The sequence below is a fragment of the Phialemonium atrogriseum genome (genome assembly GCF_030411735.1).
Source record: "Phialemonium atrogriseum strain 8032-3 unplaced genomic scaffold QBC33scaffold_20, whole genome shotgun sequence".
Lineage (NCBI taxonomy): Eukaryota > Fungi > Ascomycota > Sordariomycetes > Cephalothecales > Cephalothecaceae > Phialemonium > Phialemonium atrogriseum.
Window position 1 is genome coordinate 238568 of NW_026848157.1, and position 15864 is coordinate 254431.

Consider the following 15864-nt stretch of genomic DNA (forward strand, 5'->3'; position numbering starts at 1 on the left):
AGAGCAGACGATGCTCTAATTACCTGTCGCCGGTGCCGCCCAGTTCCCTAGCCACGGCGATGATCTCGTTCTGCCGCTGTGACAATGCTGGAGATTCCTGACGGGGGTCCGATTGGAAGCTCACCGACACGATGATCTCTCCTGGGCTGCGTACCCGTGGTGGCATTGTGTATATAGCTCAGTGGCGCAGTCATTGGAAACGGGGCTCCCGAAAGCTGCGACTGCGTACGAATGTATAGGCAGACCGTGGGAATCCCGCGTGGGGGTTTCTGTATGGATCGAATTTTGTGTCTTGTGTGAAACAGGCTTCCTATGCGTATCGGGTTAGCTAGCCTCCTGAAACCACCACGCAAGAGCTAATCCTACCAGCCAGCAGGGGATGAGGGTGGATGATTGACGAAAAGAGCAGCCACTACTTACCTGCGCCTACAGTGTCAGGGAACTTCCCACACCTTTGTTGATTCCCTGCAGATCCCTTGATAACGAGAAAGGTCCAGAAGAAAATTTTCACACAGAGATGATCAATAGCCGTATTCGTCCTCGTTAAACCCTGGTATCACAAGGTAAAGAAATCGATCACATGTGCTTGCCTGCGGCTCCTCGAGTGTACCTGTCTTGCAGTATGTGGCTCCCTCAACCTGGCATGCTGCGAACGGCCGCATCGTTACAACCAATCCCTACTTCCGGACTACTGTCAACACGTGTAACCGAGACTCATCTAGTATGTCCCTCCAATTCTGCGACTTTGGGACGGGGCCCCTGAGGCGGAGGAGTGCCGAGGCATCTTCACCACCGACAATAAGATGTGGGTCCATCGGCGAGCCTTGATCCAGCCCGCTTCGTCCCGGGCCCCGGTGAACGACTTCAAGATCTTTGGCCACCACGTAGTCCAACTCATTGCGTTCATTACAGGATGCAATTACATACACTGTTGACCTGCAGCAACTATTCTTCTACAGGGTGTGAACCCCACCCCTGATCCCAACCCTCTCCCTCGTCTGTTTCAGACTCGCATCTAATCCTGCATGAAAGGTCTCGGACTCGTAGAGCGAATACATGTTCCGAGAGTTGGCCGGTCTAATGTCGGAGGACGCCTCCGACTCGCGTATGTGTGTTTTCCAGCCCTCTGCCTCTTCCACCCTCGCCACCAACATCCGCAGAGCCAACAAGACAGAGTCCACCCCGTCAGCCGCGGACCGGACGGCAACGTCCCCGCTCTTCGTGGCCAAGCTCCGCGTCGTCACGTACAGCACCTTCGTGATGGCACCGGCGGGCCGAGATCTTCAGCGCTGACGCCGGCGACGAGTTCCGCTTGGAGGGGTGGGAACAGACTCTGCGATTTGGCTGAGAGTTCTTGTTTGTGCGCTCATGTGTGTATCCGTGTCGGCATCCCGTGGATCTCCCTGCCGTCACTCGGGAAGGCAAATCATAGAGCCCACAGCCAGCGCGTCACAGACAAGTTTAGGGTTCCACCCAAGTATATCCTCGACGCTGATGCCCCTATCCTCGGCGATGGCCCAGCACGTATCCCCGCTCTTAATGGTGTACACCTCACTACCCGGCTCGCATCTAACCTCGGCCTTCTTCCCGCCAGACCCCGCGCCCCGGTAGAGGAACCAGAAGAGCACAACGAGAGTCAGGCCAATGAGGAGGGCGAAGTTGAGCAGCGGCATCATCTCGTGTCGCCAGGAGACCTTTGGCTGGAGCTGGTCGGATGCGAGGAACGGTTGGTTGTCGGAGGAGGGGTTGTCGTCGTCGCCGACGCGGGTCAGCCGGCCGTACTGGGATCCCGGGGCGCCCTCCCAGTAGCTGCCGTCGGCGTCTTGGAAGGTGTGGACTTGGGTGTCGGCGTCGTAGCCGACTCGCCTCATGCCCTCTGGGAGGCGCTCTTCGTCTGTGTCGTATTGCGAGAAGCGGGACATGGTGGGTGTCGTGGGGGTTGAGTGAGGAACGACGAAGGGAATCGGTTGGTTTGGTAGGCAGCGTAAAAAAGGGGAATGCGGCGGCGTCGAAGGAACAGTTGATAACCCAAGCTTGTGAAGGGTACAGGATTGAAGAATGAATAGAGGAGAGAGTTTGGCGGACACCATGGATGAATACGAGATCCAACTGAGGGGACGAAACACGTCATACGTCAGCTCCGTCAGCTGAGTAAGACATCACGTGGCAGGTCATTCGCCGCCCCATGCCCCATGATAATAATAATAAATAATAAATAAAATAAAATAACTAGGCATCCAACATCCGTCTTGGTCCTTTTATGTTGTCGTTATCATGCTACCTAACACCGTTGACTTCCTCTAGATATTTGGTGAAATATTCTCCTCCATCACACTTCCATTGTAGCCGGAGGAAAGACAATTTCCCCACCCGGGGAGTCGTATCATCCCCGTCCAGACGGCTTTTCCAGGTCAGCGTCTTTGTCTACGGAATATCCCATCGTTGATTAGCCCGTGGACTTGAGATAGCACCCCATGAATACTTGAAAACAAGCCAACCAATGATCGCCAATATAAGCGACACCACAGCAAACAGAAGGAACCATCTCCAGTCTGGATTGTCCCTGAGGATATCGACGTTCATGCCGAACAGACTCTTGGTGAGGGTCAACTCGTTAGGTGATTAAGTCCAATGTATCAGATGGACTTGAAGAGGATAGGTAGGGTCCTGAGTGCTTACCGAGGCGAACATGACGGGAAGGAAGATGAACTAATTAGTGGGTATTAGCAGTTGGTGTCTACATTCCGATACGTGGATGCAATTCTACCGTGATCCAGCTGAGACGTTTTATGCTGGTAGCGAGGCTCGTGGAGTGATGGGCCTCATTCACAGCCACCCAGGCGAATTCCTTGGGGCGGGTCAGTCATGGTGTGATTATACCATTCCAGCGAGTGCAACTTACCAAGTGTAATAGATCTCTGACGATCTGATCCAGTTCATTGAGTTGCTCTTCGACGGCCCTGGCAAAGTCCGCCATCTTGTTGATATTGACACCGGGTTCAACATCAGGGAGGGTGTCGTGCTGCTCGAGAGCGTTCCTCCCGCTGCTTACTTGGTCTCTGAAGTAGCCCCTTAACTCGGCCAATTTGCGAGCGTCTTCTGCAAGTTTGCGCACGAACTTCAGTTCTTGTCCCATGTTTTTGAGCTGAGCTTCGCGCTGCAAGAAAAGTCAGCGTGCTGAATTGGGGATAGATATGCAAGAGAGATGGCATAAATGGAGGAAAGTCCAATTACCCTGTTGGATAGGCACTGTCGGGCCATGTTGCAAATGCCCAACCACCTGTCTTTCAAGTGGTCTAGGAAGAGGCCGAAAAGCTCGGTACCGTCAGAAGGGACCCACCCATATGGCAGCATGCTATAGAATTCGATAGGTTCGGTTTTCGGGGGTTTGCCATCTGTGGGAGGCGGCGTTGTCTTCGTCCATAAGATCTCGCACCTGTTCCACTGGGATGTTTCAATACTGGCCAGGTCTTTCGCATGGAGTAGCTCCGGTCCCGGTACAGTGGCTGTCACAAATATGTACTTCTCCAGATCGTCGTACACGATTTCTGATAAACGCCGATCCCGGATACGAGCCTGCTCAGGCGCGGGTGGCCTTGGAAGTCTGCTGCCCTCCAGGCACAAGCTGTCCAATGTTTAAATTAGCACGTTGGCACAAATATGTCCCTGTAGGAAATAAATCAGATGTAACTTGACTCACACGAGCCTCTTTCCAACTGTGAAATTTCCAGCGTCGGACATGCTTCTGACCATCTTGTGAGATCTTTTCGGTGGAGGTGGCGTAGGAGACTGTCCCCACTGGTTATTTGCTGGTCGCGGAGCCTTCAGCCTTGCTTCCTCGGATAATACCAGGAGGGCATCGCCGGACCATGACGGAATGGCCTCGCGCCAAGCTTCCGCTTTGAGTGCGTCAAGGCTGGCAGAACGCCCGAGTAGTAGTTCAATCGTATCGCCTCTGTCACTCCGCTTACTTTTCATTGCCAAGTTCAGAGGGGTTATTCCTTTTTTGTCCTTGGCGTTGACCTCTGCTCTATGATTGAGAAGCTCTTCCGCGATGGCCTTGGAGCCAAGGTCGACAGCTAAATGCAATGCAGTTCGGCCATGCTCGTCCTTCTCGTGGAGAAGTCCTCGTAGGGATGGTTTTCTAGATATCGCATCGAGCGAACCTTGGATTGATTTGAGTCTCCCCAAGTGGACCAAACGACGGAGTGGGTGCTCTCCCATCATGTTCAATGCCATAGCTGTGATGTCGGGATTTCCAGTCTCGAGGGCCCGCGAAATAGGTGGCACCCGGTCATCCTTCCCGTCCCCTTCCTCGTCAATCTTGAATAGATCGACAACTTCCTTCAGTTTCTCCAGAAGGACTTTCACAATCTCAACATTCCCACTTTCTACCGCCTTTGAGAGAGGGGTCTGGCCGCTTTTGTCTTTGTGGTTTAGGTCGATGTCTGAGTAGCCCAGCAGTATTTTTACCACCTGTAGATTTTCTTTTTCTACAGCAACTGAGAGCACAGTCCGACCTTTCTCATCTTGGTGATTTTTGTCCACCTTCTTGCTTTCCAGTAACGCTGTCAAGGCCTCCATCCCAAAGTCCAAAGGCTGATTGCGGGGGGGATTGGCACGGAGGTCTGTGGTGTGGAAGATTGGAGTCGATCCACCATCGTCCGGGAGATTCGGGTTTACGTTTCGATTGTCCAAAAGAATCTTGACAGACTTCGTGTAACGGCCCTTGATCGCCTCCACCAACAGCTGATTTAGGTGACTAGGGTCCTCATCCTCTCGCAGAGGACGAATTTTATCACGAATAAAGCCTTGCTCCTCAAACGATGTGGCCATCTTGGGTTGTATGATGATTGTCCAAGTCAAAAGGGTGGAGTACTGTTGATGAAAAATGCATGCTGCAGTCGTAGACGTGGCATTGCTGCCTTGTGGCGCCGTGGCATACTGCATGCGACCAGGATTATGCAAGGAGTAGCACATGTCTTGTTGGGTAATTAATTGGTACTTATTGGTTGGGTTGGACTGTTATAACAATGCAGGCAAATCACAGCCAAATACCAAGACACCCGTGGGGGGCAATATGCCTCTGGAGCTCGGTATCCTCCCCGACACCTTCGACCCGGTTCAGCAACAACCCCGGCCACGGCCACGGCCGGAGATGCGGGCACTGTGGTTGCATCTTCAATTGCCACGGCGGCCAGGTTGGCGATAGCTTCAAAATCCGACTGCGTTGAATGTGACGGTGTTCTGAGGCAGGTGGGAAATTGGTGTCTAACTAGAATAGGTTTAGTTAGAGTGCTAATCTACAACTTGGCTAATCTTAGCTCACTTTAGAGTACACTAATTCACGCACGCCAAGCAACGGGACTAACCGGGTGAACAGCGCGAGTCCACAGCACAGTCCCCACCGAAGAAGAGTCATACATTGAACCTTCAGCGCCTTCTTAAAGCCCATCTCTGCTCACGAGACATCCTCTATGCTCCAGCCACAGACGCAGCAATGAAGCCAGCAGCCACTCGATCATTACTCCGCTCCATAAGCGAGCGAGACAGCCAAACCCTGGCCCTCCCAGATGGCCGCCTCCTCGGCTACGCCGAGTACGGCCACTCGACCGGCCGACCCATCCTCTTCCTCCACGGCTTTCCAGTCTCGCGCCTCGAGGCCCTCGCCCTAGACAAGATTGCCCGCCGCCGCCGCCTGCGGGTCATCTCGCCCGACCGGCCCGGGTTCGGCCTCTCCACCTTCCAGCCGCGCCGCCGCATCGCCGACTGGCCCGCCGACGTCAGCGCCCTGGCGGCGCATCTGAAACTGGGCCGCTTCGCCATCATGGGCACGTCTGGCGGCTCGCCCTACGCGCTGGCGTGCGCGCATGCGCTGCCGCGCGAGACGATGTCGGCTGTGGGAATCATGGGCGGGATGGGATCCTTTGATCCGGGCACGAAGCACATTCCGATGGGGTCGTGGACGTTGGGCATGGCGTCGCAGTATTGGCCTGCCGGAGTAAGGATCGTGGCCGACGCGTTGATGGGTGCGATTCGGTGGGTTGCGACGACTGGGATGGTGACGAGATGGATCGACGGCTTTCTGGAAGAGTCGAGTCGAAAGAAGAAGGAAGCTGCTGCGGCAGCGGCAGTGGAAGGCTCAGCAACGGCAGAAGAGGAACCGGACGAAGCAGCGGAAGAGGAAGCACAACTGTCGACGGCGGAACGAAGGGAAAGGCTACTGCGCACTTTGTTCGACGGCTTTGCGCAGGGCGCAAAGGGAATGGTGCAAGAGGCACAGCTGGTGTCGCAAGATTGGGGATTCAGGTTGGAGGACGTTTCCTACGACCCGATCCTGTTGTGGCACGGAACGAAAGACTCAAACTCGCCGATTGGGTGGGTGCGGTCCATGGCTGAGCGGTTGCCGAATGGAGTCCTCAAGGAGTTTGAGGGCGACACGCATTTCACCATAGTCAATCATCTGGACAAGATCCTGTCTGACCTCGTCCCAGATGAGACGTCGGCAAAATCTTCGGACGGCACTGCAGCGCAGTAGCGTCTGTTGTCTCTCTCCTCATGTCCTCGCCAACCCAGTCATTTGAGTGCTTCGTTGGCAGGAGCTACCTTTGTACTGTAATTACTTGACTACCCTCCTCACTAGGCATTATCGTCTTAACCCTACTCTAGTAATGTATGATACGAGTCCTGGTTTCCGTCTCCGAACTTTTGTTGTGTGGTCTTTCTGTATTATAACTGAACAATGGCTACTAAATGGGCGTCGAGAATGGTCTTCGGAACGGCATGCCTTCGACATCATTACCAAGGATGGTCGCGTCAAGCCAAACGCACTGCAGCCATCCACATACGAAGGTGAGTGAGCCTTCTGCCGGGTGACTCACTGCGGAAAATTGATCAATGCAAGATAGCAAGATCAACCCCGAACGTTGCCTCGATGCGACCAAACTCACCGTATCAACAAACCCCTCATCAGGAGAAGCTTGAGTGCTCTGTTCGGATGTAATGGAAGCAGGCAATCCAGGCAAGGTCCCCGCTTAGCCCGACGCCTTGGCGATCGCTGCGGAAATCACCTAGCGTCAGCACGGCAACCGGCGTGGGCGGCGGTGGTGCCGATGACAGTTCGTGCTATTCGTTTTCCTGTAGCTTTGTTTTGATCTACCTAAATGACTGCCGACTCATGATGAAAGCATGTTGAATCTTCTATTAGAGGGACTTTGGACCAAACAAGGTGCAGACCCGCTATGTGGCCCCGATATCTAGAACGAACTTCAGATCCTAGTTATCTCGTCAGCTTGTACACTCATGTCTAGTTTGACTGTTTATACCTCGAGCCTCCCGCCAGCGTCGTCGTCCGCTGCATTGCTATCCAGTGACAGCCTCGCGAGTCGTCGCTTGCGCTCTTGTCGCTCTACGATGTTCTAGACGTCGATCTAAGTTAGCCATGAACTTGCCAGTGTCTGATGTGAGGACATGTACCTGCTCAACAGAATTTTGCGTTATGTACCGAAGAACCGTAACTGCTTTGGTCTGGCCCATACGGTGTGCCCTTGCTATCGCCTGCTCCTCTATAGCCGGGTTCCATTGTGGCTCAACGATATGGACGCGAGTCGCCGCCGTCAGAGTAAGGCTAGTTTGGAGTTAGTCCCTAGTGACAATTGCTGGAGTACGTGAGCTCCTTACCCGACTGAGCCTGTTTCGAGGGTCATGAGCAAGACCCTGACTTGAGGCTCATCTTGAAACCGACTGAGATGTTTCTGCCGATCTACACCATTCACCCTCCCATCGATCTGGACATAGCCTATGCCTTTGCTGTCAAGCATGGCTGCCAGGGCGTCCAGGGTCAGCCTCCAGAAAGCAAAGACTAGGCTAGAAGGAGAAGTGTTAGCTATTATAGGCCACCTCTAGCATACACTAAAGTTTTCACCTTTTTGAGACAGCCTGGTGCTGTTCAAGATTATTCACAACGGCTTTGAGTTTGGACGAGTGGCATGTGGTAATCATGTCTCGCCCCGTGTCAATCGAAAATGGTGAGTATGGAGGTAGGCCTGCTGCTGGTGAGATGGGTCCAGGAGAGGCAACGGAGCTCGCCGGTGTCGACTCCAGTCGAGGTATCGATTTGTCGTTTAGATATCGCGAGCACTCGGGGCAGACACTCTCACCATCGAGTAGCGCCATGGTGTCATCGTCGTTGCCGCTGCAGAACTTGCAAGTCAGGTCGCACACAGTGAGCTTTTCTTTCTGTTTCATCGCTGTTGAAGCTCGAAGTGACAGGTAGCTCTGCTGAAGAGTGCCGTAGCTACATAACTGGCGGAGCTTCATGATCGTAGCAAAAAGAACTGAGTATTTTTTGAGAGAAGAGTTCCGACTGACGATCTTGTCAAATTGCTTCTGGCATTCGGTGAAAATACGAGACTGCTCCGCGGTTTCTTCGACGCTGAGGGCGACGGGGATTCTCTCTTCTTCCACGGGCGGGAGTTCAAGATAACTGGAGTTCCGACGCAGACAGACAGCTCCGAGCAGGATTTTGAGATTCCTGAAGCCACCTTTGGAGTCTGACTGGAGCGGCTGCACAATATGCCTCTCAAACACAGAGCGACTTGCGAAGGGCTGGAGTTGGAGGAATTTCAGAAGAGACCGTAGATCCTCCATAGAGTTTTGAATCGGTGTGCCGGTAAGGCACCATCTCCTCTCAGATTTCAGCTCCGCTGCAGCCTTGAATTGCTGGGCAGATTGGTTCCGAATCCAGTGTGCTGTCCCAACTCATGTTAGCGTCTGGGTTTTGTCAAGGGATAAAAGGATCTCGTGGCAGCTGCAGGACTCCCACCTTCGTCTAGGACAACCCTGAACCAGCAAAGCTTTTGCAAAACTCGGTTGCCCTTCCAATCTGCGGTCAGGGTGCCGTAAGTTGTAAGCACAACATCACAACCCAGCAATGCTTCCGCCGATTTGGCGCGGTTTTCTCCATGGAACAGGACAGTAGACAATGATCCGGTTGTCAGGTGCCTTTAGTAAGGTCAGTTCAAGTGTCTCCTCCAAGGATCTGACATGGCTTACCTGTCTATCTCAGAGACCCAAACGTCTAGAACCTCTATGACGCCAATGTCAGCTATGTATACCTATTCAGCAACGAGAGGACAGGTTGTTTTCTCATACGCCGGGATGTCGCAACTACCAGAGTTGCCTCAGTATGCGGAAACCCACCAGGGGGTGTTGCTTCCGCCTGGCACACACTGGCAGCGTCTTTAGACGCCACAATGGTGCTCAGAATCGTCAGGCTCTTCCCCAAGCCCATGGAATCAGCCAGGATGCCCCCGGCACACAACGAGTATATTCCCGAGAAGAATCTACGAAACGATTAGCTTCATTCAGGTCACCTAGGGCTCATTTGGATCCTACTGGGGACCAATGAGGGCTTTCATGTCTGAGAAGATTTCGTGCCGACATGATGAATCTTCTCGACTGAGAATGAATTGCACACCGTCTGCCTGGTGCCTGCTTGTTGGTTAGAGAGATTGCCAAGGGACACGAACAAACCGGGGTACGAACGGCTTGAGCTTAGTACGAAGGCGTTTAGAAGGAGTGGATCTCTGAGGTCGCAGATAAGTTGGTTCATGTAACGATCCCAGGGCAGCTTCAACCACATCTGAAATACGCTTGGAATCTGACTCGACGAGAGGTGGTCCAACCAGATGTCGTAGATCTGTTGGCTCGTCGTCGGGGTAGAACCAGTGCGGGTTGACATATCGAATGCCAGCTGGCAGAAAGAGAGGATGCTGGAGATTGGCTGAAGTCGTTTCCAAGGCAGTCCCAACCTCATCGCCGAGAATCTCGGGCCCCATGATGTTGACGGAGGTACCAACGATAACAGTCTTCTTCTTCTTCCCCCTTCCTCCCAAGCCTTCCAGAACTGGCGACGCAATGACAGCCTCGAATGTGAGCGCACTAATGTATTTCAAAGTATTTAAATGGCCTTCGGTCACAATGTCTAAGATCCCGAGATCTCGATCTGATTCGCCGTCTGCTTCGCATATGAGATGATATTGTGCGCCTCGAACATTGAGTCCGAAGCGGTGAAATCGATCCCATGGCAGTGGCCGAACCTTCAATGCTTCGGAACAGACTAGCTGTGCACTTGCCGGGAATATCTTCTCGTGAGTTAGTCCAAAAAGCACGTGGGATTTCTAGACACGGTGGTGATGGAGTGCACCAACAGAAATAAAATATTGAAGCTGGGGCATCGAACTCACTGTTCCATAGCATATGTTTTCGGGCGTACTATCCGGCGTGGAAGGCTCTCTCATCTCGATATCGTCTTCAATCTCGAGGCGTTGTGTTGATGGGGTCAGGGACCAAGCATATTGGTGGTCAACATCCACCTGGAGCCGCTTAGCGGGCGAGATGCTGTCGCTGGCGCCGACATCGCGTCGGGATCGCTTGTGCCCCGATGACATGCCGATTAGCAAAACCCAGCATTCAGGGTAGGTTGAAAGTTTCTTTCCCGGTTCCTCGGGGGTAGCCAAAGCGAAGGAAAGAACCATTAAGAAAGTAAGGAAAGTGGAGGAGCAGGGCAAAAGATTGGGGCCCAAGGCACTTCTCAGACGACGAGGCTGCGGTGGAGGCAGTGCCTGCAGCCATACGCATTGAACTGCCAATCAAGAACATCCAACGCAGCCGATGAACGTCTGCTGGGTTGCCTCACAGCCCACAGCCCACGGCCCCGCTTTGCAGCCCTGACTGCCACAAACTATCACATCCCCCCTTCTCCTCTCTCTATTTCTTCTCCTCACACGATTCCAGAAATTGCAGCGATGACTACCTCGACGCTGAGAAGCCTGGAGCCATCCCGTGAGTATGAGTAATAAAGCTCAACAGATGGCTTCCTCGAGCCTGATTTCCCAGCCCAGAGACGCCTTCAGCAAGGCTGTCGAGCGGTTTCGGAACGGGCTCACCGAAGAGCAAAAGGCTCAATTTGCCACCACCAGTCTGAAAGATGTCAAACTCGAGATCCAACGGGTCCAAGATCGGTATGGGCCAGAGAAGAGGCTACGGAGGATGAGAAGACTCTCCAAATTCTTAGAAGCCATGTCACAGATCGAACAGGTCGTCAGCGTCTTCCTCAACGTGCATGAAGTCGTTGCGTTTGTCTGGGTATGTATCTATGTGGTCTTCCTTGCCTCGGATTTTCATGGTTTTACTCTGTTCTGACTCTCTAAAGGGCCCGATCAAGCTGGGACTGGTTGTTGCCTCAGCGAGGCTCGAGACGCTGGATTGCTTGCTTGATACCTACGTCGAGATTGGCGAGGTGATTCCAGGCCTTCAGCAATACGACAGCATTTTCAAAGCCTGTCCGGCCGTCACGGAAGTACTCGAAATGTATTTCTGTGACGTCCTCCAGTTTCACGCCAACGCACTGGATGTCTTCGCGCGACCAGGTAAACAGCCCCAGTTTTCCGGTGACATCGTGGGCATACTAATTAAAGCTTTATCTCGCAGCATGGAAAGATTTCTTCCATTCTGCCTGGAAGACATTCAGGAGCAAATTCAACCCCATCATTGAAAGCCTCAGGCGCCATCGGGCATTGCTTCTCGACGAAAAAATGACAGCTGCCATCATCGAAATCCAAAAGACGCGACAAGTAACCGTCCAGCACCTACAGGACCTGACAGCTACATCCGACACACATTTCAAAACCCTCTTGAGTGAAATGGAGGCGGTGTATCGACAGCTGTCCAAGCATATCTACGAGAATGAGAAGATGGCAACTCAGCAAGAGTCGAAACGGCAGCAAGAAAATCTATTGGCAATAAAATCGGCTATCGGAGAGAAGCTTGACGCCCCAGACTACGAAACAGACCATCAAACAGCCGCAAGGCAACGGTTTGCGGGCTCAGGGGACGGGGTGCTCCAAGATAAGCGCTTCTTGGAATGGTCTCAGGGGCAAGACAAAGAGAAGCATAATATCCTGTATCTGCATGGCAAACCTGGAGCAGGTAAGTTGCCCCAACACAGCCAGCTAGTATACCTAGTCACTAAATTCTCAAGGAAAATCAATCATGGTTTCACGTATCATTGACCATTTGGTGTCCGAGGCTACTTCACCAGTGCTATTCTTCTACTTCCGGCACGGCGATGACACCAAGACATCCATGACGGGGCTGCTTCGAGCACTTCTCGTGCAGTTGCTGTACCAAGATGACAGCTTAACGGAACAATTTCATCAGAAATGTTCCTCTATCAGCCGTCCAGAGCTCTGTTCACTACCGAAGCTTCAGGATCTCATGCTCGAGACATTGAAAAGCCAGAGGTCATGTTTCATTGTATTGGACGGCCTCGACGAGTGCGGGCAAGACAAACCCAGGTCGAAGGAAATCTCAGAGGCTATAATCGACTGGTTCGAACATGTCATCCCGAAATGCCGGGCCGAAGGCGGACACCTGCGGCTGTTGCTCTCAGGCCAACGAGATGGCATTCTGGACCAACGACTGTCAGAAGTTCCCGCAATCAGCCTGGACACCACGAACTCCCACAAGCAAGATATTCGACGCTTTGCGGAAGAAAGGGCACTCGAAATCCGCCAACGGTTTTCTGTTTCTATTGAACGCCAGGCTTCAATTGTCAACAAGGTGACCGATGCCTCTGATGGTGAATTGCAACACTCCTAGTTCTTGTACCTGGCCCTCGCTAACATGAAATGCCAAGGGATGTTCCTCTATGCCAAGGTGGTACTAGAAAACCTTCTTGAGCAAGGCTCCGAGGCAGATCTAGAAGATGAGCTTAATGAGAGCTTTCCCATGGGACTAGAAGAGGCGTAGGTGTACATCCCTTCTCTATTTTGAGGGGGCGTATCTAACATGAAAACCAAAAGATATCAGCGCGTTGTTGCTCGCGTCCTGGATCGTCCACCTCCTAGGAAGAGATATGCTGCAGAAAAGATCCTACGTTGGATTGTCTGCGCGGCTCGACCACTCTACTGGAGAGAAATCCAGGCGTTCTTCTGCATCAATCCCGAGGACGGAACCTGCGATGCCAAGAGACGCCGTGTGGATCCATGCAAGGCCATCTGTGGGTCTCTTGTTGAGGTCGAGCCTTGTAGCCTTGAGCCAAAGGCAGAGTCCGAGGCCAGGTTGAAGCTTGTTCACGCGACTGCGGGAAGGTGGGCTCCTCCATAGCTATAAGCTCCCCTCTGTACGTTTTACGGAGAATTAACTAACGTAAAGACAATTCCGCGTAGTTTCCTCGTCCGTTCCGGCAGAATCAACCTGCTTTTGGAACATGCCAACATGGCCTTGTTCTGCTCTCGTTACCTGGCATCACCGCCATTTGATCCAGCCCTATCCGCAAAAGAAGTCATTGAGGTAGCAAGATCAGGCTATTACGGTTCGCAGGACTATGCCACGTCGTTCTGGCACCACCACATCAGAGCCCTGCTCGACTCTCCCACAACTGGCAGACCGCAATTAGGAGGCGGTCTTGTCGCCGCTGTGGCCGCATTCTTTAGCCAATTCAGTATCCATTCCCAGCATGAAGCCCTCGCCGATTCTGGATCACTTTTGGCACCAGCATGTGTCAGAGATGTTGTCGACAAATTCCATGACGGCACCATTGACGCCCGGACCCTGGACGAGAGAACGATCTTCATCAGAAAAATCATCGAAACAATGGATGTATCCGAGCTCGACAGCAGACAACGAGCTTTCAGTTCGCTACATGGAGTGCGTAGATTCAAGTGCCCCAAACCGCACTGTTATCACTTCGCCTTGGGGTTCCAGATCCAAAAGGGTCGAGACGACCATGTTGCGGAACATGAACGTCCATTCAAATGCTCGGCAGAATCCTGCTATGCTCGAACGTTTGGCTTTCCTTTACGCTCGGATCTGGAAGCGCATGAAAAGAGTCAACACCCTCCATCTTCGTCAAACAAGGCCCTTTTCCCCAGCTCCAGAGACAAGAACCGAGCTGATAATATCTGGACTGCCTGTGCCACCGGAGATCTGGACGCCGTTAAACGCCGCATTGCGAATGGGGTCGACATACATCATACTGAAGGCGCTGCACGCAGAGGGCTTACCCCACTGATTATTGCCGCCAGAAATGGGCGTTTAGAGGTTTGTCGACTTCTCGTCAAACATGGGGCCAGTGTCTTCCACGCCGACTACAAGGTTCGACCTGACCTGACCGCAATCGGAGAAGCAGTCAGGCGATGTGATCTCGGCTTTTTCTGGGCCCTTTTTAACTTATCAGGAGATGAAGAAAGAGATGCTTTTGTTAAAGGAAACCTGCGGCCATATATTCAGGCTGCAGTTCTCGCAAACTCCAAGGAAGTCCTGCCGGTGTTGCTATCATGGTACTCACCGTACCCAAACAAAGTCAGTTTCGCTCAACTACTTCGCGACATTGCCTCATGCAAAGCGGATGATCCAGCAGGTAAAGAATCCTTGGAACTGATTCTAAACCATGAATTTCCGAAAACCGAACCAGGATACTCAAAAGATACATGGTACCCGAGTTTGGTGGAACCAGACGACAGAGGCCGTTCAGCAATTCGCATATCCTGCTTGCAGGGTTCCCGACCAGTGGTGGCATTCTTATTAGAAAGACTAAACAAGGATGACATCATGCCGCCGGATGTTCATGGCAACACCCTGCTCCATTACTTCGCTCAACCTTTCCCCCCCTGCGATGTTTTCATCCTGAAGCAGCTATTGGAACTCGACGAAGGGGTCTCTTTTTCTATCGCAAACAAAAACGGGCAGAAGCCGTTACATCTGGCCGGTGCATATTCAGATCAGCTGAATGAGTCTGCCTTGGATCTGCTTTTGGAGTTCGGGGCCCGATTTCTCTCGGATGAAGACAGCAGAGGTCTCACTCCGCTACATACTGTGGCTGGGAAGCGTCGGCCGAAATTTGCGAGAAAACTGCTGGCAACAGGCCAGGTGGATCTCAGGAAACCAGATCGCGATGGCAGAACGCCGTTCTCGACTGCAGCAAGCATGCCTAATGGCCGAGAAATGATGGAGCTTCTTCTTTCATACGACTCGTCTCTGGCCGCGATACCAGATGTCTCACCCGCAGCAGCAACACCACTGGTACATGCTGTCAACAGGGGATACCGAAAAAATGTCGCATTACTCCTTAGTCTCCCGGAAGCAGACACTTTGATGGACGACTCTTGGCCACAGTTTTTGTCAACTCCCGCGAATCGTTTGACGGATCCATTGCTCATTGGTTGCTTGGTGGCAAAGAGGGCAGACCTTGCCAAGAGGGTCCTGCGAGATCGGAAGCTCAAGTTGGCAGCTATTAAAGATGGCAGCTATGGGGCCGGCTTTATAGTTGAGGGTTTGAACGACCACGATATACTTCCGCTCATGTTCTTGCGGCAAGTTATCACAAATATTGACCTCACATCAGAACACCTGAGCATATTGGATGAGGAAACTCAGCGGTTCTTCGAGGAAGATGACTGGGATGCAGATTGGAAAAAGCCAATCATGGACATCGACCCTGACATACCGTTCTCAAGCCTTGCGAGTTTTGCTATACATGACGGAAACGCACGGCTTGTACAGTTGTTGGTTGATGAAGGGCATTCTCGCTCGGTCAACAATGTGGAAACCGATCCACTGACGGTGGAGAAGCTGGGGAACATGAACGTAGCGGGATGGAATCGGGCCGCGAACAACGATTCCTTTTGGTTGTGGGAGGAGACAAAACCCCCCGACTTGTATTGAGGCACATGTATTCGGGAATTCACATACATGTAAGGGTACATGAGGTCTAGGGTACAGGAGGTCTAGTACATGGAGATATGTAGTGACTTAATCCTATTCTCCTCCAGTTTCCATGGTGTGTCCCCAATATCAACT

At 52.5% G+C, this 15864-nt stretch overlaps 5 protein-coding genes across 5 annotated transcripts; 2 read left to right on the forward strand and 3 right to left on the reverse strand.

Moving 5' to 3' along the window:
* Nucleotides 1-1409: 1409 nt before the first annotated feature.
* On the reverse strand, nt 1410-1922 carry QBC33DRAFT_561035 (peptidoglycan-binding LysM domain-protein; the record flags this gene model as incomplete). The annotated part of the gene is made up of 1 exon (XM_060430104.1): nt 1410-1922. The coding sequence occupies one exon, from the start codon at nt 1920-1922 to the stop codon at nt 1410-1412; it is 513 nt and encodes a 170-aa protein (XP_060281427.1).
* Nucleotides 1923-2230: 308 nt separating this feature from the next.
* QBC33DRAFT_544924 (ankyrin repeat-containing domain protein) lies at nt 2231-4862 on the reverse strand. The gene is made up of 6 exons (XM_060428507.1): nt 3701-4862; nt 3235-3625; nt 2903-3157; nt 2768-2848; nt 2680-2709; nt 2231-2595 (listed from the first exon to the last, which is right to left on the reverse strand). The coding sequence occupies exons 1-6, from the start codon at nt 4834-4836 to the stop codon at nt 2425-2427; spliced, it is 2064 nt and encodes a 687-aa protein (XP_060281428.1). The 5' UTR covers nt 4837-4862; the 3' UTR covers nt 2231-2424.
* Nucleotides 4863-5335: 473 nt separating this feature from the next.
* QBC33DRAFT_175169 (Alpha/Beta hydrolase protein) lies at nt 5336-6856 on the forward strand. The gene has a single exon (XM_060422382.1). It carries the CDS (start codon nt 5501-5503, stop codon nt 6536-6538), a length of 1038 nt encoding a protein of 345 aa, XP_060281429.1. The 5' UTR covers nt 5336-5500; the 3' UTR covers nt 6539-6856.
* A 236-nt stretch (nt 6857-7092) lies between these two features.
* QBC33DRAFT_544928 (SNF2 family N-terminal domain-containing protein) lies at nt 7093-10626 on the reverse strand. The gene is made up of 11 exons (XM_060428508.1): nt 10248-10626; nt 9547-10145; nt 9397-9492; nt 9154-9344; nt 9055-9088; nt 8825-9003; nt 7925-8750; nt 7681-7866; nt 7477-7627; nt 7326-7418; nt 7093-7275 (listed from the first exon to the last, which is right to left on the reverse strand). Exons 1-11 carry the CDS (start codon nt 10536-10538, stop codon nt 7240-7242), a joined length of 2682 nt encoding a protein of 893 aa, XP_060281430.1. The 5' UTR covers nt 10539-10626; the 3' UTR covers nt 7093-7239.
* An 87-nt stretch (nt 10627-10713) lies between these two features.
* Nucleotides 10714-15801, forward strand: QBC33DRAFT_544932 (uncharacterized protein). The gene is made up of 7 exons (XM_060428509.1): nt 10714-11148; nt 11216-11432; nt 11494-11991; nt 12044-12643; nt 12701-12809; nt 12867-13154; nt 13233-15801. The coding sequence occupies exons 1-7, from the start codon at nt 10852-10854 to the stop codon at nt 15727-15729; spliced, it is 4506 nt and encodes a 1501-aa protein (XP_060281431.1). The 5' UTR covers nt 10714-10851; the 3' UTR covers nt 15730-15801.
* The last annotated feature ends 63 nt before the right edge of the window (nt 15802-15864 follow it).